Raw genomic sequence first — 18,022 nt, forward strand, 5'->3', positions numbered from 1 at the left:
CATATGAATACATCCATAAACGGATTTGCACTTAAATTGTAAGTGGAACCGCCATCCTCTGTGACACCAAAGGTCCACTTTCATAACATATTGGGTGAACTTTCTGACCTCTCTATGATTGGACCCCTTTAGAACATTTCTGAATCTTATCACTCCTTGGTACAGTTCCCACCTCTGTCCTGTTGATGAATTATATCTGACACAATCACAGCAACACAAGGACAACTGCTAGGATCCGGTCTATGAGATGACAAATGTTTGCGCTCCTTGCACTGAGAAAACGCTGAGGGTTTAAGGAGTTCAGGGGCCGAGTCGGCCTCTGTCTGCAGTCTTGACAACTTCATTCTCTTCCCTGTACTGTAATTACATCTACACAGTTGTTACCAAAAGAGTTTGTTCTTCCAGGCTCCAAAATGGAATATCACATCTAGATCTAGATTGTCATTTTTTTTAAATTGGTGAGGGGAATTCTTTTGTAACATCTCATGTAGCAGCACCAGGGTTGATTTGCATTTATTGCATCTGGGTAAACAACCTATATAGTGCAATGCAGATTGTAGGCAGGTTTCAATGTATTTGTTCATTTTTATATTGGTTGAACTTGATGGATTTGTGCCTTCTTTTAACATCCCTATATAATGACTGGTGATGTTTTAGCAATACACATTCTGTATATGGAAAACCAAAAAGCATATCATAAACTAAATAATGACGTGGGTCATATGAATCTCAGCCAAACACTTGCAATCCAAATGTAAACTCAATCAAGCAATGATATTTATAGCTGACATGTTAGAGGAACATTAATAGAGGGTTTTTCCTCTATGACAAGGGTGTCAAACTCTGGCCCGAGGGCCAAATCTGGCCCCCAAAAGGAATTCTAAATATGAATTGCAGCAGGCCCGGCGCTGCATTGAAATAGTGCTGCTACTACAATTCCCGGCATCACTTGCGACTGCCTATAGACCAGCGGCCTCTCTGCCTGTGCGTGGCCCCGCATTTGACTGTTTTATAGATGCAGGGAATTGTAGTAGCGGTGCTATTTCTATATTATAGACTTGTTCCAGATTGAATTTTAAGCAAAACCTCTTTGTTTCCATATGAAAAGGTTTTATATAAACTTTAAGTTTGCCCTGCGACTTTGTGCAAGTTTTCAATTTTGGCCCTCTGTGTATTTGAGTTTGACACCCCTGTTCTATGATGTAGATGGGTGGGTGTAATATTACATTTATCCATTGGGTGGCACTGTTGCACCACATTGTTAATTATGAGCAGCCTGACTTGTTTATGAGGGTTTCCCTGCAGAGAGCATTACATTGAGTTTATGTTATAACAACATTGTGTCTGCTCTAAAGAACTGAATTATTTCTGAGTGCAACATTTTTAGTTTTATGGCTGGTTAGAGGAGCTGTTATCAGAAAAATGAAAGGAGCATGGAAACATTGATTTTTTTTAACAACAATTGAAGGAGCAAAACTTTTTAGTATTTTATTATATTAGCTTTGGTTCTAGGACAGGTGTAGACATTAAGGCTCGGTATATAAAGATTTTAGGATGTAATTGAGCAGGGTGTACAGCAGACTATAACATAAGCTTCAATTTGCTTTTTGAAACCTATGGCTCCAGTACAACGTTCAGCTCCAATATGGAGCTGTTACACAAACTATAGGGTGCATTAGAGAAGCCATGCTCAACCAGGGTCCCATGGAGCCTTAGGGTATCTCCAGAGGATGTTAGGGGTTCTTTGAGCTTTGGATATTTGGCTTTCTGTTGTAGTGCCTGCTTGGTTCCAGGTTCAACGGCACCAATGGTGTATCAGCTTTTCTTCTTCCCTGATCACCACTGTAAGGGGGCATTCTTGACAATGACCAACAATTCAATAATTTTGGCTAAGGGTTTTCCTTTGTGGAAAAAAGTTTGAGAAAGACTTCTTTAAAGGCTTGTATATAAATTTCAACATGTATGGGCTTTTAAGGCGCTTTTTAAAAATTGAATCTACATGAAAAACAATTAATTTAGTTAAACATTAAAAAAATGTGATGTATCTAGAAATGTTTCCACTAATATATATTCATACAGGTATTATACATGGCGCTTCAATTTCAACGCGTTTCGCAATTTAGCTTCCCCAGAAATTTATGAGACTGACAACTGAAATCAAATGATAAATCTCAACTGCTTAAAAGCCATAGGGTCTAATGGTGAACCCTGGTTGAGAACTGCCCTAAAAAGTCAAAATCTATTTTAAGTTGAATTTACACTTTTGATGAATCAGTTGGCCATATTCATATAAATGTAATGTTTGCTTTTATTTAGTATTTGTTGTCTCTTTCAGTTGTTCCCCATTAGGGCAATTCACCATCTCCTTGCAGAATTGCATCTGGCACGGTGCAATTAAATTAATTTTAAAAAGCACCCAAATACATTTGCAGAGTGCACCTACGTTACAACGTACTGAAGCAGAACACAAAATGTTGCAATGCACTGAAAAACTATGGCAGAAGTAATTCATTTTTTTCTTTTTGCTTTACTATATGGTATTGCAACCCAGTTATTATGAACCACGCTGTGGAGCAACCAGCCTGAAATCCTCTAGTAAATCAACCCTATAGTGTAATGGAAAAGGTCCACCGGCACTCACATGGTTCATATCTATTGAATACAAGCATATGTATAAGGAACCTAGATGAATTGTGCATGGTGCCACCTAGTGGTAGGTGCTGTTTTGGTTCTGATGCTCCTTAGTACCCCCCCCCCCGCCATTTCCACTTGTTAAGTAGCACAGGGAAGCGTCATGCAATATTGCTTGATTCAGGTGTGAAGTCCAATTCCAGGGCTTGTAATGTAACTTTGTTGTGTACAAGCATTAGGATACACATATACAGCTAAATCTAACCTCATGAACAGACTCCTTCATATCTCCACAACATAGGCCTGGAGATTATAAATGTTTGCTTTTTTGTTACTAATAAGTGTTTTTTTTGCAAATTTGTTTCTTGTATTTTTAACTGGTTATTGTCAATTACTTATGCACAGGAAAAAGTAAAAAAAAAAGCATGAATCATGTGACCAGTGGCATATATATATATATATATATATATATATATATATGAGGGTGTATTCTTCCATAAGTACTATGCACTAGAAGGTTTCACCATTCCTTATGGCATCTGCCTTGGCATGCTGGACACATTGCTCATCTACAATCAATAGGTTTAGGATTTCATAAATGCAGCCCGTACCAAGTGATATAATCCTGTACCTTCCAATTCATGTGGTAAAGCAACACAGAATCACCTATTTGTTTTGTCATCCATAGAAGCCTTGTCCATTGTGATGTACACTGAAGGCTTTGAGTTTTATCTTTTGAGCCATACTGCCAACTCGTCATGGTTACTCGGTCACACAGTTCAGATTTAGTGAAGGGAATAACAGTAGGAAGATCGGTGCCAGTACCATGATTGGTACCAAGATTGGTGCAATGAATTCAGGGAATAGTGTACACATGTGCTCCAGGAGCGGAAGAAACACTTGTGTTGGATCCAGTATTTTATAGGAAAAGATTCCCCACTGCTACGGGAAGATAGCACTTTGAGTTTTATGACCTTGGTAGTAGCCAACACCTATTCACGGTTTGTTGGTATTTGGTGCAATGCAAAATATTCAACCACAACAAAAACCTGAAAAAGTATCCCAATGATTGCCAGTGGTAGAGTTCAGTGGTAGACTTCAGACTTTGTGATCATTTTAGCGGCTGTTCCGGTAATCACAAAAGCAGGGATTATGATAATCGGTGCCCAATTGATGGCGTGAAGCCAACTCGTTGTCAGTGCAATCTTGGAACTAGTAGCATGTACCAGGTAACATTTGGTCCAGTTTTATATATGCTCTGATAATGTAATTACAGTGAGCAGACCTTTCTGGCAAGTACTCATCGTTAGCAAGTGAGCTAAAATAGTATCTACAAAACAGAGGCCGGATCGGATCCAAAAAAGCATGGCACCATTCAGTATGATTCTTCAATTGGTCATCTCTTTTGGTGTAGAAGGGCTTTTATTAAACTAACATTGTCTTCATGGTACAATATCCAACATTTATGGATCCTACAGGACCCCTTTATCAAGGCTGAATGATTTATCATTCCCAGAAACATTGAACAGCTCAGTGCTTTGCATATGAAATGGATAATTCAATTTGGTTGGACCATCCATTGGCTTGACTTGATCTTGTTGGGTAAAAATGCAAATTTAAGAAACATACAATATAACAACTTAACCTGTTCTCCCTAAATCCAAAATAAAACGCCTGGAGTTCTGTAAGGATTGTTCTTTTTCATTCTCCTTGTCTGGTTATCATTGCACATTCTCCTTTCCAGATATCCAGCCCTGACGAAGGTTTTGAAGACAAAACTTTGTATGAAAGCTGGCTGAGCAAAGATCCTTCTACACAGAGTACAGAGCTGCCAAGGTAAAGTGTTGTGGTTTCTACCCTAATGGTTACAAATATCACTCGCCATCAGAGTTTTGTCCTCCCGATAAAGAGAACCTGTTTTTCTTTTTAAACTTTTAATATAAAAAGTTCTTCCTAAACACAGGCAATGTAATGTGCCTTCTGTTAGCTGTGTTAGCCAAGGTTTTTTTTTTTTGTACTCGCTTAATGCTCGTTTAAATTTTTTTGGTTTATGTGCAAGAAGACAATGAAAATAGTTTATAAAAATGATAAAAATACATAATAAAGTCAAGACCCAAATTGTTCCCAAATTTATCTTCCCATGTAGAGCATTTCTTATCATTTTTTATTTACTTTGTTCCTGTAGTGATTAATATCTTTGATTACACCCTGTGAAATCATCACCAGGGTAGAAAAAAATCTTGCAGGGGCAACAGCTAGATAATAGGATCAACAGGGCAATATATGGTTGTTCATGTTGACTTAGACGTGTCCCAGAACTATATCTCCCTAGAGCCCCTCTCCTACATAATGGGCCTGATTTATTAAAGGTCTCCAAGACTGAAGAGAACATAGGTGACCCATTAACCTAGAGCGGATCTGATCAGGATTGAAAACATTTGCTAAATAATAGCAAAAGATTTTAAGAAATCCATTCCAGGTGTGATGGATCACTAAGGTTCTCCCAGGATAATCTATCTTCTCCAGTTTTTGGGGGGGCTTTATTAAACTAGACCCAAAGTATAAGGAACATTTTAGTCATAAGGGCAGCAACATTGCTTGGGTAGGAAAGAAAGTGATGTATTCTTGTGGAAAGGTCAAGGGAAATGGGGATAGAGGGAGAGTTCTATATACCAGAAGGGGAGATCCCAGGCAGGGCTGAGAACAATTCATGGGATTTCAGTTAGATAGAGACAAAGGGCCTGATTTAATAAAGCTCTCCTAGGCTGGAGAAAATACACTTTCATCCAGGAAACCTGGAATCTGCACCAGGATTAAAAAAACATCTGCTAACAAATAGCAAATAACTTTGAAGAAATCCATTTCAGGTTTGCTGGATCTCCCAGCTTCTTTGATGAAAGTATATCCTCTCCAGCCTTGGAGAGCTTTATTAAATCGGGACCACTGTGCTGTCAGTGATTGATTTCTGGGAGATCAACAATTCTGTACCAATTGGAAATTTTATATTGGAATAAAACATAGGGAAATGTTCATGTGTTGCAGAGATCTATTGCATATGTTTTTCTTTTACTTTGCCCAGAGATTGGTTGCTGCCAGTAAACTAATATAATGTTTTATAAGAAGTGCAGTTTATGAGCGTGTCTTGTCTTCGTTCGTCTCCTTTACAATGAATTATTAGTTTCTGTACTTCTATCTGTGCAGGATAAACAAGCTTGGCTCCGGCAGTGACTTTGAAGCATATTTTCAGCGTCTGGGGATTGCATCCGGGAGAGCGCGTTACACGAAAAATCGGGTGAGCTGGGTGTGGGTGATGGCATTTGGTACTTGTAGACATTTGGAGGGTGCAACTACTGCGAAAATTTAGGAGATAGAAGAGGCTTTGGATCGTTTCTGGGACCTCCTGCTGGGGTACTTCAATATAATACACTAGTGGGAAGTGATGGACCTTCTTTCAGAGTTATGGAACAACAAACATTACAGTTAAAAGTGAGCAGGAGCAATAAATCAAATTTACCTGCCTGTTGGCAACAATTGCCAGTGTTGGCCACTTAGTCTTTCTCCAGGTTTGGGATTTTCAGCCATCTTGATTGGCCAGGCCTGAAAGTTGTAACTCCTGTGCATGCACGCAGAAGTTACATAATTCCCAGCAGTCAGTTTTGCCAGGATTGTGCACTGAACTGCCCAAAACACAACACATACAAACCACTATATGTTCCCTATGTATGCCTATTAAGCAGAAATCCACCTTAAAATGGAACTAGAATGAAAATAAAAAAATTACACTGACCTTAATTTTACAGATCCGTTGATCCCTCTGGAACTGTTTTCTATATGGTCCTTCGTACTGGTTTCTTGCTTTGTCAGTGCCACCATTTTCTTCCTTCTTCTTGAGTCTTCTGCCTAGGTCACCCAATCTCGCACTGTACATGCGTGAGATTGCATGACGTGTGCTGCTGTATTTGTAAAAAAAAAAAAAAAGAAATTGTGCCGATCTTACTGCACATTCGTGAAATTCGCACCTTTCTTTTTTTAATGACTTAAAAGTCTCCCCAATTTCGACCATCCACAAAAGGAGCAGCCAGTAGCCTCCTGGGATTCATGACGTACATATTCCAAGAGACTCTGCACTCCCATTCTGGGTTTACCGCTGCAGCGCTAAGGAGAGAAGAGGAGGGGCTTAGACTTTTAATGAAAAAAATCAAAACAAAAAAAAAAGCTTTTTACTTTATATACAAGGTTTATCTACCCCTTTTATAAAGTAAAACATGTGGTGATAGATCAGCTTTAATTTGAACAGTAGATGACAGTTAATTGTATGTTGTGCATTGCATTTGCTTGTAGTACTGGTGGTACTGTACGGACACAGGTCTGAGCTCCCCTTCAATACTCCTTAACACTCCATTATGAGGGAATAACACAGCACATGACTACCTTATACAGCCTGTCCTAATAACTGAGATAATTAACATGGCATTCATATACTTATTATTATTATTATTATTATTATTATTAAACAGGATACTTAAAGATACTTATCAATTTACAGTACACTGTTACCTGCAGTCCTAGGATTAAGCTTCAGACAGCAAGCTAAGCAGTAGTGTGCAGCACATCAAACACAGCGGGGCTGATGGGCACCCCCTGAAGTTCAGGGATCAAGTCTAAGACAATCAGTGGGTCCTGTAGGAGACCGGGTGCTCCAGGCGTGCAGGGTATCTGCTGCAATGCCCTGCAGTACAGAACTAAAAATACACAGTGGGTGAAGGGGAACAAATACAAGAGCAGCCCAGTTTTTCTCCAAATACCTAAGGAGGAAGCATATGGAACAGAAACAAGTTATTCTACTATATGTAGTCCCCGGGTTAAGGACATCCGACATACAGACGCCTCCTAGATACGAACAGGGCTTCTCTGCTCCCTCCTGTGCAGGACAGAGGAGGGGCGGTTTGCATGACTTGTAGAAGAAATCTTTTAGCTAAACACATCTGAGGTTGTGGGTAAACTTAGGGGGGTGAGCTCTTTCTGCAGCCTCTTGTAACTTTTTATTAACCAACACAAACTCTGCAGTTGTTTCTTTTTTCATATCAAAGCACACCTTGCTCCAGAAGTTAATAAATGTCTAGGCTCCATAAAAATGTTTTTATTTTGTTTTGTGTGTTATTAGCTCACAGTGAGGATTTGTTATAGTAACTGCCACCATTCTACCTAATAATAATATTAATAATAATATGTTGAGACAAACATCTGTCCTAATTGCATTTATTAGAATAATGTACCTGTTCCAACTTACATACAAATTCAACTTAAGAACAAACCTACAGTCCCTATCTCGTATGTAACACGGGGACTACCTGTATTCCATTACAACAAAATCTATCAAAAGATATATAATCCCATTTTTATAAGAAACATAATAATGGCCAACACTGATCCAATATTATGCATCAATACCCACATATCCTCAACAAATTAATTTTATTACCATTTCAGAAAACAGACAAATACAGCAATTACCCCGTCTACCACACCGTGTACGAGACGTTTGAGCTGGTGAATCAGTGTTATGATCCAACGTTCAACAAGCAACTCGCGGTAGCCCAGGTACGGGGAAGCCTGGTGTACGAGCTCGCCGACTCCGCCATTATACCCTTTAATGTCCTGGATTATGGTATAGAGCTGAAGAATTATGCCGACAGCATCTTCAACTTGGCTAAGAAACATCAAGAGAAAATGGAGATCTACGGTGTGTCTTTTGGTGAGTAGTCACAATCTAAAAGATGGACACTGAAAGTTTTTTTTTTATTGGGTTGGATTTATTAAAGCTCTCTAAGACTGGAGAAGATAGAAGGAAAACTCTGGGTGATCCAACAAACCAGGAAAGGATTTAATAAAAATTATATTCTATTTGCAAATATTTTAAATCTTAGACCAGATCCTTTCCAGGTTTTCTGGATCACCCACGTTCTCCCATGATTTATCTTCTCCAGTCTTGCAGAGCTTTAATAAATCAGGCCCATTGTGTATCAAAGAACAGAATGAACAATTGTTTCTATTTTGCTTTGTTTTCAAGGTGCCAAAACTGTGCCAATGTTAAAAAATCATGCAAATTTTATAAAATACAAAATAACACAACGGTCTCTGTACAACAATGAATAATACAATCAAACCACATGGGGTGTTTTATAATATTTCATCTTTTTCGTTGTTTGCCTTGAATTACACTTGCCTTTGCCTTGAATTGAGAACTGACAATAGGTTTATATTGATCTTTCTTTCTGTTCCCTCCCCTGTCCACCTTGAAATGAGATAAAAGGATTGTAAGCTCTTCTGGACAGGGTCCTCCTCTCCTATGTCACCATCTATCTGTATCACCGTCTGTATCTATCTGTCATTTGCAATCTCTGTTTAATGTACAGCGCTGCATAATACGTTGGTGCTATATAAATACTGTTTAATATTTATAATACTACTAATAATATTAATAATATTAATATTAGGATAAAAGTAGCGCTAAAATGTAAGGAAATCTAGATATTACACAGAGGTCTCTCTCTGTTCCCATCCTTGTGACATCAGTGGTGCTATCACCAGCACCGGGCAGTGTATTGACCGACCCGATGAAGAACCAAGTTTACCTTAAATGTTTTGACTTTTGTATCTGTGATAAACTCTTTTCTGATAGTTTGGATCAACTAATTTCTATAAGCACATCACCTGAACACATTGGGCTCTTGTATAAAACAGAATCAGATGTTCCCTCAAAGACTCCCTTGTGGAGATCTTCCAGGTCCTTGTGTTTTAAAGGCAGTAATAGATTCCCTGATTTGTACATAGAGCCTAAAGTATTGTAAAATAGAAGAGACGGAAGTAACATGCTCCCCCATAGCTCTATTTTCTTTTTATTTCAGGCAGGGGAGTTAGGGGAGCAATGGGAAAATGAGCATAGGGAGCAAAATGTTCACTTAATTTCTGCATTTCTACAAATATTAAATAAATCTTTCTATTTTATTTTGTCTAGAATTGCTTATGTGCCCATAACCGTCCACTTGTTTTAGTGGGTCTTGTGCTAAGTCTTAATGTCTAACAGTGTTCCGCTGTTGGTGAGACGCATTCTTTCCAGCAAGGCTCTTGTTGCATTAACTGTACTTTGGGAAATATTTCCACTTCCATCCCAGCTGCTCCACACCTTCTTATGATGCCCAAAGACATTAGATTTTACCATTATGCCATGTATTGTTGACCCTAATCATTTTAATCCCCTGAAACACTTTGGCTTTAACTAATTGAGACATTTAATAAAACAATGGAATTGGGGTTTTATTGCACACCAATATCAAAAATATATTTGACCTGTGACTGTTAGTTTGCAGAGATTTCCCTTAAATACCAAACCAGAGACTGAAACAACTATGAATATTAACTACCAAATATTCAACACCCAATATCTTTTTTTTGACCTTCAAAGACTCTAGATGTTGGTTTTCCCATAGTGGCTTTTTTTGTATGATTTCTGCACTAAAAAACACCATCAGCTCTAGGTTATCATGGGTATCATTGATTGGCTGGTGGGAAACATCGTCCAGTGGTTGTTGTTTTTCCACAACTAATCTTGGACCAGAGGTATCTTCAGTGCTCCCCCTATTCATACAAAGACTCATACAGATCGTGCTGGAACATTTAATGGTGTCTGTTGTCACTTCTACCCCTTAATACCCAGCAATCTCCATTGTCCTGCTGAAATCTATATATCCTGCTGAAATCTGAAACCTGTAAAGTACAACCACTGACCTTGAAATGGGAAATATAGCCTGGAAATGTGAACTAATATAACCACATCTTATGCCTTTCTCTAATATTGTACCTTTCCCTTGTTTTAGAATCTTTGTTTTCTGCTATTAATAATTTTACGGAATATGGGACTGGCCTACACCAACGCATTAAAAAAGTTGATCCAAAAAAGTAAGTTGATGATTAACATTGTACTTTTTTTTGTAATCATACAATCAGTGCTTTAAAATGTAATGATTTCCACTGAAATGATTGGTTTGGCAGTGGATCAATAATAGTCTTGAGGGGGGTTTCATATCCTCGGAGATGCACAGACTCCAGTTAATGGTACCAGTTCCTCCTGGTTCAGGACGATGCCCAACCCCATCTGGCCTGAACGTGTAGGCTCTTCCTGGATGACAAAGACATTGATGCCATTGCCTGGACCATATGTTCCCCAAGTTACTAGGTCACCTTAATCCAATCAAAGTGCTTTGTAATGTGTGTGATGTTGATTTCAAAGAGCATCCTCTAATTACCATTGTTGCAAAGTCTGTGTCTGGTCATGTTCTTGGACATTTGGCACCTTTCATGACACCATTCTAATAGAACTAAGGTTAGTTATCCATGTGGATATAAATGCTGCAGAATGTTCCTCACATTAGAACTGAACAAGCCAACCAGATGGGTAGCAAAACCATTTTAACTTTTTGCAATGCAAATGACTTGTAGTTACTACTAGCTATACCAGGGGTCGGCAACCCGCGGTTCCGGAGCTGCATGCAGCTCTTCAGCCTCCTTGTTGTGGTTCCCTTCAGCCGCTGATGGGAGATCCCTGATGGGGGATCCCCTTCTTCCCGTAGACACTGCGGAGGAGGGGGATTCCCCTTCCAGTGTTCTAACAAATAAATCTCCCCGTGAAATAAGTCTACCAGGGGGCGTGTACAATGACGTCATCGTTAGGAAAGTTTCACAGCTGTGTTTGTGTATGAATGCTGCATGTCATGTACTGCAGCCTTACATCTCCCCCAGTACAAACCTCCATATCTCCTGAACAGTATGTCCTACCGAATTTTCAGGGTACACAGGGGACCCTCATAGCTAGCAGTACCCCAAATTTCATCTCTCCACCTTTAATAACTTTCAAAATATGGGGGTCATATTTATAAAAACTAGTGAAAATTGAACATCAGGGTTGCTGTTTTAAAAGTAAGTGTGTCTGGAAGCCGGAAGTTAAAGATACAAATTATGGACTCCCGGGGTGACTTACATAGCAAGGAGGTGCGAACCCCTAATTTATACCTACCTGTCACACAACTAGAAGTGTCATACTACTCTACCCTGTCCCCTTCCCTACTTTGAACCCCAATTTCTCTGTAACGGGGGGATGTACAAAATCAAAAATGTAAGTGCAAGTGGGGGGGACCTGCGACTAACACCCCCTAAAATTTATCGCTAAGGCGTCGTCAGAACATAAAGAAGCCCATCAAAAACTCTACCCTGTTACACATTGGTGGAGGCTTCTAGCACCTGAACCACAATTTCTCAGGAACAGGGAGGTACAGGTGAACAAAATTAGAGGTGCAAGTGGGGGACACCTGTGGCTAAAACCCCCTAAAATTTCATCACTAAGGCATCGTCAGAACATAAAGAAGCCCATCTAAAAAGTCTACCCTGTTACGTTAGAAACCACCAGCTTCTAAAGTAACAGGATGATACGTTAGAAGCTGGAGGCTTCTAGGGGCATACTTTAATTTATTTCAAAGTAGGCCTACACATGCACACTGCACTTCTGTTTGTTGTATTCTGCTGTTGTAAAATTAAAAAAAAAGAATAAAACTTTTAAAAGTTTATAAGCTGTGTTATGTTTTGGGGCTCCAGGCTATTTTTTTTAGTGGAAAAGGGGGCAAAATGGCTCTTTTGATAGTAAAAGTTGCTGACCCCTGAGCTATACCATAACCTTGATAAGTAGGGACCTTTACTGGTCAGTCAGCATGTGGCTACATCCAGTCCTCCCCAGTGTTTTCAGAATTAACACCAATGCCGATCCTGCACGAACCCTTCCCTGTGATTGGCAGAGCCTGAAAAAGGAGATGTAATAACTTTATGAAGTTTGGGTATCACAAACTAACTGGATTTGGTACTTGTTATGAGCATCTGTTGTTTGTATTGTGATAAAATGTGCAGGGTTGCTGATTACATTTCTAATGGCAGACTTTGTATTTCAGTCCCCTTGCTCTTCGTATACTGAATGACCAGTTGATGTTCACAGAACGAGCTTTTACTGATCCCCTTGGCCTTCCAGGACGACCGTTTTACAGGTACAAGAAATGCTTCCCCCTTCCACGTTTTCCAATACATTGACTTTGTTTTTTCACCTTCTTGACTTCATGTAGCCACCAATCTCCACCAGTTCATTCTGTCTGAGTAGTTCACATTTAGTTCTTTATTTCACAAATCTGTTTCTTTCCTCTGCCTTAGACAGATGTTGCCTATTGTAATAATTTAAGTTTTATTCACAGATGCAATGTATAAAATCTGCTTACTGTAAAACAATTCAATGTATCCTGGAACCAATACCATTGGGAACACCTTTTTAGCTTTATGTAAGGTTTAGAACACACGAGCAGACCCCTGCCAACAACTGTTTGACAAGTACCACATCCCAAAATTGACTACATTTAAAAAAAAACAAAAAATACCTATACAAATTAGGGGAATTCAGAGAAAGCGGGATTTTAAAGATACTAATACACAAAGATCATTTGAAATCTAAAAACACATACTTTTATAATTCACAAAAAACTTCACAATGTTTAAAATTTGTTAAATAATAATACAGTCACATATGTCATTACATTTCACCAAGGGGCTCCTACGACCACTAAACAAAGCTCTACTACCACACTAATCATTTTGTTTCCAAAAGCCTACAACCGGGCTGCAAGGATTTTTTCACTCGACGCGTTTCGCAGAACTAGTCTGCTTCTTCAGCAGTGTTGTATTACATAAGTAAGTTGTGTAGTATATATCTAGAGAAAAATTTACATAAAAATTATGAACACCCAGAAAAGCTTACCAAGTATGTTTGCAACCCTGTTGAAGCAAATTATGCCAGGGTTTTTTTTTTGCCTTCCTCTAGACCAACCATGTTCATAGGATTTTATATCTGGGATATGTTTATTTCTAGTGGTTGAACTTGAACTTTTCAACCTCACCTACTATGTAACAACCGAAAACCAACTTACAATTTAAGTACAGAAAAAATTGTATTGGTGGCTCACATGACTCTGGGTTAAGGTTGCACATCACAGCAATAGTAAGTGGATATGTCTAAAGAGATGTTAAAGTAATAGGTTTGAAAGGGTAAGTTTTCCACCAGTCCAGTGTTTAGCTTTAATAAATTTCTATTTGTTTTAAACCAAATCATTAAGAATTTATTTTAGTTCATTCTTTATTATCTACCATGATATTTCCGCTCCTCGCATATTTCTGAGCAAAGACACCAATTCAGGTTATATCCTGGGAAACAAATTGTTTATAGCGAGCTGTAGTTATTCCTCGAAACTCATCACAAAACGAATAAAATATATTTTTTCCCCTTGAATATTCTCTTCTTGCAGACATGTCATCTTTGCACCCAGCAGCCACAATAAATATGCAGGGGAATCGTTTCCTGGGATTTACGACGCTCTCTTTGACATCGAGAACAAGGCGGACCAGCAGAAGGCATGGGAGGAAGTGAAAAGACAAATTGCCCTTGCAACGTTTACCGTGCAGGCTGCCGCAGAGACCTTAAAAGACGTGTAATAAAGTGTCAGCTTCCTGGTATTTTGCCCTGGCCAAAAAAAAAAAGCTGCACGGTCATGGAATATAAAGAGCACAGCCAGAGGAATACGGACCAATATTTGACATGCCATGGGCTTGGAATGGAACACAGACTGGCCCAGGGTTGGAGGGCCACAGTAAAGAGCACAAATATGTTTGCTGGAAAATTTCACCAGCAGGAACAGTTCTGTGTTTTTAAATCTATTTACATTTAGGTAGAAGTAAAGCCAACAGAATGACATCTAGGTAAAGCACTGTGTATCATAAAACAATTGCCATTTTTTTAATAAAATATTGTTTTCACAATTTTTTTGTATCCTTTGGTGCTGCTGATCTTCTGAAACCCAGTGTTGGCAACAAGGAATTTCTCTGGGCAGATGATGACAAGAGTGGCAAAGCCTGTGCAATGAATATTAGCATAGCCAATTCTAGTCCCTTCAGTGACTCCTTACAATACAGAAGATCATTGGGTATATGGGGACAGAGCGTTGGCCCAAGAAAGTGACTAAACAAGAGTTTTTATGGCAGGAACACTAGGATAATTTACATAAAAATGATTGAAATGGTTAATACCATATGTACTCGAGTATAAACCAAAAATTTTTTTTGACATCCATTAGAAAAAAACCTTGGTTTTTACTTAGTTCACACCACTAGATGGCACTGTGACCTCATGTACAGTATTACTATCATGGAAGAACCTGTCAGATTCTCACACTGGAATTGGTCCAGCACAGGATTAAAAACTGTTGGCAACCAATGGCAAATGATTTTTTAAATAAAATCTTAGTTGGATCACCCAGGTTTTGAAAGTCTATCTTCTCCAGTATTAAGGAGTTTTAATAAATCAGGTCCATTGTTAGAGCTTGTTAAACACTTTACATAAGGATATAGAGCCATCTACTGGTGGCCAACAATAATGCACTAAAGATCATTTAAGAGCAAGCAAACCATCATAACCAACTCAAAAGTAAAAAACACTTTAACCTATAAAAATGGGGAAAAAAAAAAAAACTGAGCCAATGGGATTTTGAATTTATATATTGCATTCATCTGTATACTGGACATTTAGGTAAGCCTAATCGACCCCAAATAACTCCTTCCTCCACTTTTCTCCTTTTTGTTCAACAATTTTTGTTCAACAATTTTTTTATCATTTCTATTTTTTTCTGTTTTATTTATTTTTTGTTTTGTAATCCATCATGCACAAAACTGTAAAAAAACATTTTATTTTAACACTGATCTTTTTCACTTCATGTTTGACATCCACGGTTAGATTAGCCAATAAATAGTAATTGTTTCACTAAAATCTACAGAACTGTCATGTTGGTTTCTCGTTGATGTTATGTTAAAGCTAAACTCCAACCAAAAGATAAATGTATTCATTACACATCATTACATTTTTTTTACTTTATTGCAGGCAGTGAACGTACCTGTATGTTACCTGGTATTAAGCAGCGCTCAGGTAGAGGGGTACAAGCAGCCAGGCAGGTGTTTTGTATGGAGCTGCAGGTAAAGGCAGTTGCATTGAAGTTGTGGAAGTTTCTGGTCGCTTAAGGGTGAACAGAAGCAACATGGTATATTCAGCAACTCCCTGCTATTACAACCACATCTTTGCCAATTATGGGACAGGGTTACCTGTGTGCAGGTGCCATGAAGCGATGACTGGTCAGGTCAGGTTGCATCCTTGGAAGCCACCATGTTACCTGCTTCTCCTGCAACACCATGGATATCCTCTTCGGCCCTGCAATGGGCATTGGTGATGTTTTTTCCGGCGCAGCAGTTTCATTGTACCTGATAGCCGACTCTCTATGCAGCACAGCAGAAGTTAGTGACCCACTCACTGTCTCCCACATTCATTCCCTATAGGAAGCCATGGGTGGGATGCTACATGTAGTGTGCCAACACAGGCCGCGATTCATGAGCATGAAAAGGCGGTAACCACACCGCAACCCCTCCATGCACAAACTGATTCTAAACTGCTCCTATTCAGTTGAATGGGCGCAGTTGAGAGCACAGTTGAGCCTGTAGCAGATCGCTGTGGTCAAACAGTGGTCTGAAATTAGCCTTAAACTGTACTCGCTAGTGGTCTGGGAGTTTCTGTCAAAATCCTTATACACGGCTTACTTGCCAATTATAGGACAGGGTTACCTGTGTGCTGGTGCCCTGAAGCGATGACTGGTCAGGTTGCATCTTTGGAAGCCACCATGTTACCTGCGGCTCCTGCAGCACAATGGATGTCCTCTTCAGCCATTCAATGGCCATTGGTGATGTTACTGCTGCGCAGAAATTACATGGTACCCATTGGTTGACTCTGTATGCAGCACAGCTGATGTTACCAATCCACTCACTGCTGCCCCCATTTATTCCCATGTGCAACTACATGTAGCCCCCCAACAGAGGGCGAGGTTCATGAGTGAAAAAAGGCGGCAACCACACGGAAACCTCACCACCTTTCTGAACCTAATGAAAATAAAAAATGAAAATGCCAAATGCAAAATCATTGTATTTTTTAAACCATATGGTATAGCAAAATCTGAGAATTCAGCAAATATCCATATAAATAATGAGTGAGAGGTTTGTAATAACAGAAATCGTTAACATTTGATAAACACAAGTGAGTAGCACATGCTTTGTATGCTTATAGGTTTTATGCAGATTTCTAATCCTGTCCCTGGAGACACTAATCTATTTAAACAGTGGGCAAAAATCTATTCATTGCATCTCAGGCTCTGAATAAAGCTTTTCAGTAGAAATGGAACTGCTTGGGAACTGCTGAAATGGAAATTGTGTTTTAGCTGAAGTGAGGAGAGACATATGAAATATTCATGAAGCCCAAGCTATATAAAGTTGTTTTTCTGTGTTCTAACTGTATTTAAAGTGTACCTGTTGTAAATAAAAAAGTTATAAACTGAGAGGAAAAATAACTCACAGGTGGTGATTTCATTACTGATCTGTTTTTGTGCATGTATCCATTCTCTGAACCTATAGCTAACTATTTGTTACCCTCCCCTACTCATTTCTTTTAATATGTAAAAACTAACACCCAACATTTAAAGCAGAAGGCCAGTTAAAAAAAAAATCAAATAGCCCATTGAGTTAAAGAAAAAGTACTCTCCGCCCCCGAGTAGCACTCCTACAGATTCACCATTCTAAAGGTTCATCAGCCCTACCCACCAAGGCTGAATGACAACCAGACATGATCGCCCCATTTCCTGTGAACTCAGGCTGTCATGAACAAACCCCCAAAGGGTGCATCTTCACATCAACCTGTGCCCACCAAACATTACAATAAAGAGCGGAGCTGCCCACTACTGCTGCAGGGAGAGCAGGAAGAGAACCTTGGGACATGACCAGAGTACTGCTGGATTTAAAGCTGAACTAAACCCTGGGGATACTCTCGCCCCGTTCGGTTGCGGGTGCTGCCATCTTCTTCATTCTTTTCCACAAGCCAATTTTCGACCATCATGACTGACCAGGCCAGAATGATGTAACATTAGCACCAGCACCCGTCTCTGGCAACAAGCACGAGAGCTGGAAAGCAATCAGACTTGTACACTTATAGCAGAAGAATCATAGCCTGTCCCTTTCTGGAATAAGGAGGATAAACTTGAGGGACTGCAAACTTGCATCAATAGCGAAGTGATTATAGAGCTCTAAAATATTTGCCTATGTACAATGTGCTCTATGGGGGTGCTTTATTTTCACACCATATAAGCCAAGGATTTCTCTCCCTGTTTCACACCCATTTTCCAGAGTCCAGAGCAATTCACAATTTTGGTCCATCTTTGATCAA

The 18,022-nt window shown here is 39.2% G+C and overlaps 1 protein-coding gene across 1 annotated transcript in view; it reads left to right on the forward strand.

The window, feature by feature from the left end:
• LOC140324544 (N-acetylated-alpha-linked acidic dipeptidase 2-like) overlaps positions 1 to 17,135 on the forward strand; it is a gene marked incomplete in the record, with an annotated part of 38,620 nt that extends 21,485 nt beyond the window's left edge. Inside the window, 6 exon segments of the mRNA XM_072402537.1 lie at positions 4,376 to 4,467; positions 5,833 to 5,923; positions 8,122 to 8,386; positions 10,509 to 10,590; positions 12,627 to 12,719; positions 14,022 to 17,135. Coding sequence (XP_072258638.1) covers positions 4,376 to 4,467; positions 5,833 to 5,923; positions 8,122 to 8,386; positions 10,509 to 10,590; positions 12,627 to 12,719; positions 14,022 to 14,208 — 810 coding nt within the window.
• Between the last annotated feature and the right edge of the window lie 887 nt (positions 17,136 to 18,022).

The sequence above is a fragment of the Pyxicephalus adspersus genome, chromosome 1 (assembly GCF_032062135.1).
Source record: "Pyxicephalus adspersus chromosome 1, UCB_Pads_2.0, whole genome shotgun sequence".
Taxonomy (NCBI): Eukaryota; Metazoa; Chordata; class Amphibia; order Anura; family Pyxicephalidae; genus Pyxicephalus; species Pyxicephalus adspersus.